Source organism: Sebastes umbrosus, chromosome 4 (assembly GCF_015220745.1).
Source record: "Sebastes umbrosus isolate fSebUmb1 chromosome 4, fSebUmb1.pri, whole genome shotgun sequence".
Classification (NCBI taxonomy): Eukaryota; Metazoa; Chordata; class Actinopteri; order Perciformes; family Sebastidae; genus Sebastes; species Sebastes umbrosus.
Window position 1 is genome coordinate 8292847 of NC_051272.1, and position 12073 is coordinate 8304919.

The 12073-nt window shown below is 41.4% G+C and overlaps 1 protein-coding gene across 2 annotated transcripts in view; it reads left to right on the forward strand.

The window, feature by feature from the left end:
• The window catches only part of met (MET proto-oncogene, receptor tyrosine kinase), an 81483-nt gene that overhangs the window by 45933 nt on the left and 23477 nt on the right, over positions 1–12073 (forward strand). For both annotated transcript variants that reach the window (XM_037767323.1, XM_037767322.1), the window contains exons 8-10: positions 124–260; positions 706–870; positions 1329–1428. In XM_037767323.1, the coding sequence (XP_037623251.1) occupies positions 124–260; positions 706–870; positions 1329–1428 (402 nt within the window). The remainder of the gene's footprint in view (positions 1–123; positions 261–705; positions 871–1328; positions 1429–12073) is intronic.

The following is a 12073-nucleotide window of genomic DNA, read 5'->3' on the forward strand; positions in this document are numbered from 1 at the left end:
ACTTTTAGAAGTTAGTGTTGAGCCCTGACTTGATGAGTTCAACACAAAGTAATTACACAAATTTAAGCAAATCGCTAGGATCTAATAGACTTATTGAAAGTGTCTGGTGGTCTCTGCGTCCAGGATCCTGTGATCCATGAAATCTTCCCGACATTCGGGCCGAAGTCCGGGAACACCATGCTGACCATCAGAGGAGCCTTCCTGGATACTGGGAACAAGCGAGAGGTGACGATAGGGAAAGCAGCCTGTAAGATCCAGAGGTCAGTTCACACTCTCTTTTTTTTATCCTTTCTTTTCTTTCTCTTTTGTTTCCTTTTCTCTTTCTCTTTGCCTCACGCACTGCAGAACAGCAGCACCTCCTCTCTGCCTTTTTCTTTCTTTCTTAGAAAGGAATTGGGGAGGTTGTACAGTATGTACTGTAAATGGATTGTGGTGTTTGATACATATACTCAAATATGTCTTGACATTACTGTAATTTAACTTTTTTTATGAACTGGAGGACTGGTTAAAGAAGATCAAAGGTTTCTTTCCTCGCTCATTTCCTCATTCCGTTTCCTCTCCCGCTCAATCAGGAATTATCTGCAGGACTAATGCAAAAGAAATGCATGAATAAGGGACAATGGCTACCACTGTACTCTACATACTAACACCACAATATATCCTGTGTGTTTACTCATTCCCCTCCACCCCAACCGCCACCATCAGCTTGACATCCACCATGCTGACCTGTAAGACGCCTCTACACAGCATTCCCTCCAAGCAACCCGTGAAGCTGACGGTGGATTCGGTGGAGCGCCACGCCCCCGTGCAGTTCACCTACAACCAAGACCCCATCATCAACAGCATCCAGCCCTCACGCTCCTTCGTCAGGTTAGTTGTGTTCATTCAGAATGGGGTTTTCAGCCTTAAGGCCCAGACACACCAAACCGACATCGATGCAGCGATGAATCCGTGCTTGGTGTGAAACGGCTTTTATCGTTGTTTTCTCCACATCTGTGTGGTGGCCAACGCTGAAGTGCTTCCACTTTTTGGATTTTTAACGGTTTAGATATCACTATTTGTCAATGTCGACTTGATAAATTTCCTCCATATTTCAGCTCTTGCTCATATTTCTTCACCTAGAAGGAAGTACAAGTGACTGAGCGTGTCTGTGGATGAGGCGAGACAGATTAATGCTTTAGTTTTACAGCAGGAGGAAACGAGTAGGAGGTGACGAGTGGCTAAACTGCTAATGCTAACAACAGGTCCCTCCCAGTGGGGATATACTGTGTCTCTGTGTCTGATGCCAACGCTAACATCCGTTCTCACCCCCCCCACCCTCAATGTAGCGGAGGCTGCACAGTGTCGGCTCACGGCTTCTTCCTCCAGTCCGGCCTCCAGCCCCAGATGGTCCTCACCACCGGTCAGGATGCTGAGGTCTTCCATGTGGTGAGTACAACAACGGTTTCATATCACCAAATGAGATATCCATAATTTGGATTACAAAGTTTGCACAATCTGAGTTGAGGTTAAGCCTTGAAGACTCATCTACAGTGTAGATCCTCTCTGAGTAATATTTCCCTCATGGCCATTTTGAGCAACTTTTCCTGGAACTCAAGGATATTTTACTGACCATGCATTTTGACTGCAAGGACCAATGCATGGCCTAAAAAGTCCCTGCTCCTGAGGTAATACTGGTTGCTAACAGGGAAGACTTTGCAGTAGCCTACTGTGCAAGGCTGATAGGTCAACCACAAGCCTCAACAACTTATAGAGAGTAATAAGAGCGAGATAGTGAAAATGAAACTTAATTTGCTTTACTAATTATGCTCAATGGGTCTGTGCTTATGTGCTCTTGCTTTCTGTAATGCCATCAACCTGCCAGGGTGAATTAGCCTGTATGGCTAAATCTGGCACATTTACATGATGGCTAATGTTAATTAATGTGCATTGTCCCTTCTTATTTTGTGTTAGTTCGGAGCGTTATTTAACCTCCTTTACGACAAGCTAGTATGACATGGTTGGTACCTATAGATTTTTTTTTTTTTTTTTTTTTTTTTTTTTTAACCTAAAAATCTTAAGTTGCATTAATGCGTTAAACAAATTAGTGATGTTAAACAAATTTGCGTTAGCGTTAAATGCGTTAAATTTGACAGCCCTAATAAAGACCCATATAAAACACTCAGGAGGTCATTGCTACTTTGGAGACGGCGTCTTTCCTTTCTGGTGTGTCAATCTCCCTTATGCATCTCTCTCAAAGGAGACGTTCCTTTCCAACACCTGTTCAAACATCACATTGACATCGTAAATAAAAAAACACTGTTTTAATTTTGCATTTCTTGAGATGAAGAAGTGGAAAGCAAACATGAATGGTTTTGTTCCTTTGGCTCCTTATATGGTTGAAAAAGACCCATTAAATGATGCACAGCAGGCAAAATAAACCTTTCAAATACCTCGCTGTCACATGCATGGTATTGTCATTATGCATGCTAACGCCCCCAAAAACATCCAGAAGAGAAAAAAAAGACTTTTTGACAATGGGGGGAAAAAAAGCTCAATTGTCAGACAAACAGGAGAAGAAAGGAAATGGAAAATCCACCTCTGATCTGTCGGATCCAGCCGTCACCTCTGACTCACCCACAGTAGCGGAGCGAGGCCTCTAGATGCTCTGGCTCTCCTCACCTCCGTCAGACTTTATTCTACTTATTGCAGGAAAAATGATATTGCATGCTCGGAGCACATCATTGCTCCCGTAGACTGGCTGGCCTTTTACAGCGACGGCCTGGAGGAGTTTTAAATTATCCGACCCTGACACTCGCCAGGCTTTCACCGCGCTGTCTACAGGCCATTAAAAGTGTCTGGAATGGATGTTGTTTAATTATAAAGGCCTTAAAGTGGTGTTAAATGTACTTAAAATATCATCCAGGTCGTAAGTCAAAAGCAACAGTGCTTGGTTTTAGTTATAAAGACATTTTTTATCGGTGCTTCAGTCTGATCCCTTCATTAGGACACCTACAGCTTCTATATTTGACTATAGGGTCAAAGATGGGCAAAGGAAGGGTCATCTTTCAGGCTAAATGTATTTATTCCAACCTGTCCGTTCATATTAGTGAATGATGAATGAATAATTAATCTCCCTTCCATCAACTCATTTTGGCTTTATTTAGTTTTAAAGTTTTTCACTGCAAAATGACTTGTTTCAAGTCTTTCAAGTTGATTTTTTCTTGATTATAGCGCACAGATCTCCAGTATTCTTTCATGTTTCAAGATACTATCTCCATTTTTTGGAACTAATGTTCATTTTGTTAAGGTTTTTTATTTATTTATTTAAGTCTTAAGGCCTTTACAGACCAGGGGCGTGACGAATAAATGACACGAAAATGTTATTCTCATCTTAGTCAAAGAAAACCGTAACTATCTTGATATAGTTTTGAAAACAGTTTTAGCCATCAGATTATAACGAACATTTCAGTCGATCTAGTCTAGCCAACCTATCTTGTTTATCTTCCTTCTCCCAAGCTTTGTTGTTGTAAGTAAATTACTCTGAGTCCTCCTGACTATGGCACGTGCAGCACAGGACACAAAACTGTTGCATTGAAAAAAGAAATGTCTCCTCTTTTTCGTCAACAAAAATAGAGATTTTGGTAAAGATTTTATTTTTAAGACTTCAAGGAAGACAGCACGACTGGAAGACTGTTCATAATCTGCATGAAAACAGTTAAGGCCATAAACTGAACTAATTAAATAAATAAATAACTGGGCTTACTGGTGCATTCAGAGCTGTCTCTCGTACAAACTCTCTTCAAATGAGCGTGGAGCAGTTATCATACATGATGGCACTTGATGGCTTTATTGATAGTACATCATACAGAGAGCAAAATGATCGTACAAATATGGTAATTATCTGGCAACGCTGACCTCCACTTCATAACACAGACACAACATTCAGGAAAACAATATTCCCTCGACCATTGTTGTGCAGTTCACCTAAAGTTTTCAGACAGAAAAGAGTCAGCACTGTCTGAAGTAATAACACTGACCACAGATTCTCTATGTGACCTTTCTGACCTCCTGATCCACTCTTACAGTGTGCTTGGATAACAGTCTCACAGCTTGAGTTTCACTGCAGTTGCTGTTGAAATGAAACCACATCCTTTGAAGCCTAATTTTATCGATTAAACTTTATACAATTCTCCATGTAAAGAAGTAGTTTAACTTCTTATCAAGTCCTGCCTCACATTAGCTGAACTGAAACAGAGAATATATGACAACAGGCAAACTTTTTTGGAGCAACTCAAGATTTTTTCTCTATAAACATGACAAACTTTCCAACTGTCGGACTTTTTAACAACTTATATATCGTATCTTGTTAAGAGTACCTATTCTTTGAGAGTGGAGGTGAGTCATAACAAACAAACAGCCCGTGTTTTCAGAGTGAAGGCGTGTTGTTCTCTTATTGTGTGTGTGATGTTTGCCTTGGGGAGGCAGTTTGAGGACAAGCAGTGCTTTGTAACGATGTTATCTGTCATGCTGAGACGCACGCTGCTGCAGGTTCAGTCAGGAGATAATAACACACTAAGTAAACACACACGCATTCAAAAACATGTACTCTTATGGAATTATGAAAAGAGAGACTCAAAACTTAGCGACACAATATCCCTTTATCTCCAATCTGTCTCTCACACACACAAACACACACACACACACTCCCTGCAGTGTCTCATCTTTCAGTTTCCCTCCCCTGGTCATTGACCTGTGTTCAGGTCAGTGGTTGATGGGTCTCTGGGGAGCTCGGGCTTCGTTACACACAAACAGCGTGAACACATGCAGCTCTGAGCGCGCCGAAGTCACGTCCAAAAGATGCTGTTTCGAACCCCTGATTCACCTGGCATGTACTGTATCTGGACTTGCATCTACAACTGCCTCCCCTCCTCTCTCAGAAGTTGCTATCAAGGCATCTTTGAGCTTTTTAACTTCCAACTGCTCGAGTAGAAATGCTCTGAGAGACAACAGAAGACGATTGTTGCTGCGTTTGGAAGTTTCCCGGCGTGAGGCGAAGCAGTTTGTTGGGTCAACTCTCTCTGGACAAATTAAAGGTTAAAAAAACAGTTGAAAGGTCGAGAAAAAAAAGAAAAGGTCAGGCAAACTGGACATTTAAATACACACGTTTACATGACATACAATACCCTGTACAATAAGTGATCATAAACAACAAAGTGTCCTTATACAAAATGAAAATCAATTGAAATATTTATTTATTATTTTTAGGGCTGTCAATCGATTCAAATATTTAATCACAATTAATCGCATTATTGTCCATAGTTAATCAGGATTAGTTGCAAATTAATCGCACATGTTTTTTTTATCTGTTCAAAATGTACCTTAAAAGGGGATTTGTCAAGAATTTAATACTCTTAGCAACATGGGAGTGGGTAAATATGCTGCTATATGCAATTATATGTATATATTTATTATTTGAAATCAATTAACAACACAAAAAAATTACAAATATTGTCCAGAAACCCTCACAGGTACTGCATTTAGCATAAAAAATATGCTCATAACATGGCAAACTGCAGTCCAACAGGCAACAACAGCTGTCAGTGTGTCAGTGTGCTGACTCGACTATGTCTTGCCCCAAACTGCATGTGATTATCATAAAGTGGGCATGTCTGTAAAGGGGAGACTCGTGGGTACCCATAGAACCGTTTTCATTCACATATCTTGAGGTCAGAGGTCAAGGGACCCCTTTGAAAATTGCCATGATAGGTTTTCCACGCCAAAATTTAGCGTAAATTTGGAGCGTTATTTAGCCTCCTGCACGACAAGCTAGTATGACATGGTTGGTACCAATGGATTCATTAGGTTTTCTAGTTTCATACTGTATGATACCAGTTGCTTCACTCTAGCTTTAAAACTGAGCTGTCGTCTACAGCAATCTCCCTCAATACTAGACTAATTTCATAAATTGTTGTCCCTATTAGTCACTTAGACACAAAAACATGGAAAATAGGGTCCAGGTTGAATAAAACCGAAGTTACCCTTTAACTCGTGCTTAGGTCTGTTTGGCCAGTGAGTAACATAGGACAAAGCAGAATCACTGTCGCTATGGTTACCTGCAATTTAACATACTTTGCTCACTGATTTAGATCACTAGTTAACGGACTGGAACAGTGTTCAACATTCAGAAACGGGTATAATATCATTAAACAAACACTTATTCTTATAGGAAAGGCTTTAAAAATTACATTGACAAATAAAAAAATGGCAAAATATGGACTTCGCCGTAAGTTTTTTCCTGGATTTTGTTTACAGCCAAGTTTACTGGGGTGTAATTTCACCTGTAATCTTAGAGGGTCAGTGTTCAAATGTTCTTTATGTGTCACCTGGTACCGCAGCATTGCGAGTTTACACCATGCAGGGTAGTCGGGGATCAGCTCACTTTCAAGTTAACAACACATGCTGCGACTGTATTTAATACCATGCAAACCGCCAAAACGTTTTTAAATCCTCTCTGTTAAGATGTGAAGAATAAACGGCTCTCGGATGACTGAAAGGCGGCGTGTTGAAGCGAACCCTAGCCTAGAACCCTAGCCTAGAGGAATATAGCAAAAACAAAATTTCTAGCTTCCTAGAGAGAGAAAGAGCGAGAGCGTGAAGCTGTATGAAATACTAATGATTTAGGATGGGATCATGCCCCGTAGGGCCCCAGCTGTCGCCTGTTAAATTCCTTCCAGTAAACGGGATGAGTTGAGGCTCAGCCTGGGAAGGGACAGTATAAGTGTCTTATTGTCTTAACCCCTCAAAATAGAGGCACGGATCGTTCACAAACTGACATCCCAGAGGTTTCCATCGCCAGCGGAACGGTACTGGGGGTAATACGAGCCAGCCTCTCATGCCTGCAGAGCTGCGTTCATAAACCTAAGCGACGGCCGTGCGACCACAGCAGCCAAATGATGTTCAGTTCAGTCGGTGAAAATCTGTTCTCCAGAATCTGTGAAATCTGCACAGAGAGGAAGAAACCAAGACTTGCTTAAAGCCAACAGCAGAGGTTCAGGGTCTCAGTTGGAGTCGGACCATGAAAACACCCAGTGTTGACTTGATATCTGCCTCTCAGATCTCCAGTAAATCCTGGTCTCAGCCAATCTCAGCTTTCCCACAAACATGAAAGAGGTTTTTTTTTTACGATCTGTCGTGAAAAGCTGGCATGGTCTCAAAGCCAAAGAGGGCTGCACATACACACAAAAACAGCAAAAAAAAAAGTGATCTCTGAATGTTCACAGATCACTCCCAAAGCTGAGGGAGTGGAGCTCTTCATAGCAGCTTTGCTTTGCACCATCACGGATAGTTTGGGTTAACTAGAGGCTTCACCGTAGCCAGACACCTGTCGCCTGCATTCACAAACTGGCTTGTTTCGTGTCAGACTCCTCTTCCTGGCTCAATCTCTCCAGCTGACCCCTGAACGCCTCATGAAGCCTCTTTCCTTTTCCATACCCACCGCAGCTGCGGGGAGTATCTGAGAGAAGGAAGTTAATGAAAGTGAATGAGTAACGTTTTTCAGCAGTCAAGGTGCTTCAAAGCTCCAACTGCTTCCAGTAAAGCTGCTCATTGACAGTCAGAGGACAAGACTGTGGTTGTGCAGTACCAACCCGGTCTCACGGGAAGGCGTATAAATACCACGACATTACACGGACATTCTGCGTGTCATGAATATGCAATTTAGCCTTTTCGCGTGTCATTTGTATGCCGCTTTTTGTATGAAATTTGTATGTCACGTAAACGTCTGCAGTTAGGTTGAGGCAAGAAAACCACTATCTTAGGTTTAGGCAAGAAAACCACTTAGTTAGGGTAAGGGAAAACATCTTTGTTGGACTTAAAATAAGTATGTAAACTAATTTAAAAACGTACGGAAACAACGTAACACAACTACAGAAAACAATCGTCTCGTTACAAACATTAAATGACAATTGTTTGTCACGTGACAAACGTCACTAACGTAACTTACAGAAAACAAAACGCCGGTCAACAGCACAGGTCTCGAACAACGGCCTCCTGGGTGAAAGTCCGGTGTTTGTATGACCCGTCCATGTCCCCACCCACCTGCCATAAGTGGTCGTTCTCGCTTTTTATACTACGTCACCAACAGCATTTATACGCTGATGCGTTTACATTGCAGTTGGTACAGGATACATGGTGTACACATGACATGCGGAAATCAAGAAAGGTGTACTTATTGCACACTAAACGCGATGTGCATTATCTTGGCGTTTATACACCTTTTCGTGCCAACAGGCTGGCAGTACTGGTGTGAATGAGTGTAAATTTATCTGCAGAATAAAAAAAAACAGGTACCTGTTGTCTAACATGACACGCCGAAGAACCATCTGAGAAGCCGTCATTGGAAGCTGTTTGGAAAAGGGCTGGCACTTTAAAAAAAAAAAATACTTGGCAGGTGATTGGACGAACCATCTGTCAATCAAACTCTTGCTGTAGCCAGTCAGGAGAAGAGCGAAAACATCTTGTCCATCGAGAAAAGCCTTCAGTGCCGTTCTTTGCCTCCTCTTTCAATGAAGGAATACTCTCCAGTTCTGATAGAACTGATGCTATTGCAGCATCTACGCTAACCTCTCCAGGAGACGTCAGTAGCCTCTCCGTGTCGTCACACAAACCTAAACCACGCCCGTAGCTGCCAGTAGCTCCTCACAGGACGCTGACACAAACTGTACTTTCTAATACCCATACTACCATACTATTTAGTATGCCAGAAAAAGATTGAGTATGTCCCAATACATAGTATGCCGAATGGAGTATACCAAAAATACCACGATGTCCTACTACATCCGGTCGCACAGTATGCTTTTCTGACTATTCTGACCCACAATCCTCTGCGCATCGGATATATGAGCAAGAAGGTCAAAGTTCGATGCTCAATGTTGTGACAAACAAATAACACGAGGTAATCTGTAACTGAAAGTATCAATAAATGAGTGCAGTTTAGTGTTGGTCATTTGCACAATGGTAAAACACAAGAGTGAAGTCTATAACAAAAAAAGAGCTTAAAGTTTTTTTTTTTTTAAATGGACAAGATGTAAAACACATTATGTGCCGTTACAAAAGAAGAAAGAGTGAAATTTACACCTAAAAATCCAGATAATAAGCAAAAACACGGCTGAAGTGGAGACCTTAAATCCAAAGTAAATAATAACACAACTCAGCATGGTAGGAAACTCCACTGGTATAAATCACTCTAGATTTGACAGGCACTTTTGTACGTGGGAGCTCCGTTATGACTTCGCTTTTTCGCAGGCTGTTACACTAATGATCGTTCAGGGACGGCGGAGGGTTGGAGATCGCTGGTTCTCTCATCACCCCACCGTAAAGCTCTCGGCCCGCTGTATTGTATTTACAGCTGCTGCCGACCTACAGCCCTTCACCTCCTCTCCCTTAAATGAGAGGAGACATCCACTGAACAATGAAACTGACTGAGGTTTCCACTAATTCACAGGATATTTTTCCTTTCGCCGCACCCTTGGGAGACGGGGGGGACGGGGTGGACGGGGGGGGTTACCCTACAGTCCCGCTCTACTCGCTCCTTATTGGTGTGTGGAGGACGGAGGTTAATTGGATTGCTTTCGTTAGGCGACCTAGCGCTACCCGCACACACATGAACACATTCAACACGCGTGTGTGTTTTAAATGTCTTTATGCTCGTGTTTGTTTACTGGTTTGTGTCCATCTGGGCTGCTGTAGCTCACTGGGGAGTCAGACTGGGAAGTGTATGAGGAAGTTTTAGCGACAGAGCTGCTGTTACTCTGCAGTCTGAGTCAGAGAGCAGTCAGAGTGTTAGAGGTCAGATTTCAACCTGTTTGTTGAGCTTTTTTTTTGGAGTATTACAAAATGTACAGACCATAGTCCAAAGTGTGGTGGTTCCCAACTGGTCTAGCCTCAGGGTCCACAGAGGCTGCCACCCTGTTTTTTTGTTTTTTATTTATTCTCAATGCTCAATTAACCCATACATGTACTTTGTTCTCCGAGATACAAAGAGAAGGCAAACAAATAAAATTTTTAAAAAAAATTGATGAATGAGTAAATAAATAGAAATAAATAAATAAAAAAACAATAGAATAAAAAATAGATAAATAATAGATAAAATAAAAATAGACAAATAATATAAAAAATAGATAAATAAATAAATAATTAAATGAAATAGAAATAAATAAATAATAGATTAAAATACAAAATTGATAAATAATAATAAAAATTAAAATAAGAATTGATAAATAATTAAATATTAGTTAAAAGATAAAGATTTATGTTGTTTTTATATCTGTTTTATTTCACAAAATGAAAATATAGATTAAGTGCAGTTGGTGCTAAATCTAATGAAATGAACAGCATTGCAACATGAAAGTGCAACCAACCATTATAAACCACTGAGCACATTTTTTCCCTCTAGCTCCTCCTGTCCTTGTGCGATATCCACTCAAGGACACATCTACCTTTGTAGCCCAAAAGATAAACACTGACTATCATTGGCCACCGCAGCGCAAACATCACCATTGATCTGTTAGCCAAACAAGTTTGTTTTGAAGGCACCTGTGTAGAGGAATATCACGTCATCACACTTTGGTAACGGCTTTATATCGATATTTGCTTTGCGTAATGAATAAACCACAACCTCCGTGATAAATACAACAAATCCTCCTTTTATCCTGACCTCAGCGTCATCACAGAAGTCTAGATGTAAACAACGTGTCTGCTGGGATCCAAACAGCATATTAACAGGCAGGATAGAGGATAATAGATCATTTTATAAACACTATTGGTCTCTTAGCTGCTCCTATTACTGTTGCTTGTCAAGTCATATCAACAACAGCTTTCAGATTAGTGTTCCCATTTATATTCCGGATCCCTTTTTTATTGTGTGTCTATTGATTTCTTGTTTCTGGGAACGTTACCCTGGATCCAGATCTCAGTAACACTCCCATTTGGATGCTGCTCCCTCCCCAAATTCTCTCCAACTCTCTGTTTGTAAAACTGTGGACAGATCAGCGACTTTACTGTTTACCACATTGTGTAAGAGTTTTACAGCACTTTACTGTTGTTGAATTTCGAGCCATTATCAACACTGTGTTTTGAAACTGTAGAACAGAGTGAGATGAGCCACATTTTACATTTTGGCTAACAATAATTGCTTTAATCTTGATTTACAACAACTGTTTCTGCCGAACTGTCCACCTGTTCCACCCTCCGGTTGAGGCCTATATAGTCATAGACTCTATATAAGAAGTGGATTACAGTTTTGAAGCCTTGAGGTCGGCATTTTTGGCCTTCGTCATCTTGGTTTTCTTTAGTATCTTCTGCACATGTCAGTGCTCTGTGCCACATAAACATGCTGTAATTCCACCTATAACTGCACAAAGCAAAGATAGTTAAGACAGACATGAAGTCCAGCTCTCAAGTAGTTCCTCTTGAGCAGCCAATACAAGGCCGATTCAAACCGTAATGCAGCCACATGAGGTTTAGATCTTTGCCGTGTAACGGGAGACGTCAACCTCAGCTCCTCTATCCCCGTGCTCTCTTGAGACGAGATGAAACTCTGCCACACCTCAATAAAAAAGGACTTAGGGTGTTTCTGACTCTCACTGGGGGGTTCTTATTGAGCACAAAAGCTGGGAGGACGATGTGGGCTGAATCCAACGCGGGATAAAACTCTGTTGTGCCCTCGGGCCATGCGTGTAAACACTGCAGTGGCTGAAAACAGGTGGTGTCTCACAGAATGTGTTGAGTATAAAAGAAGCTGCCAAACGGAGGATTACTGCATAGTGGTTCTGCATTGTGACTGAGTGAAGACCTGGAGGGAGCTGTCTGTGCTCTGAGTAGTAGGAACGCTGAGAGCTTGAGGTGTTTTATCTCTTCATGGTTGTATAAACAGTGTGTGGAGCAATTTTGGCATTCGCTTCTTCAAGGGACTATTTTAAGATCTGAATTAGGATCAGCTTTGGGTTAGGATGAGAGGGGAAGTTTGGTATGTAGCAGTGATGGTTGAGTTTAGGGGCAGAGGTCGGAAAGCAAATGGAGTCGGTATGGTTTT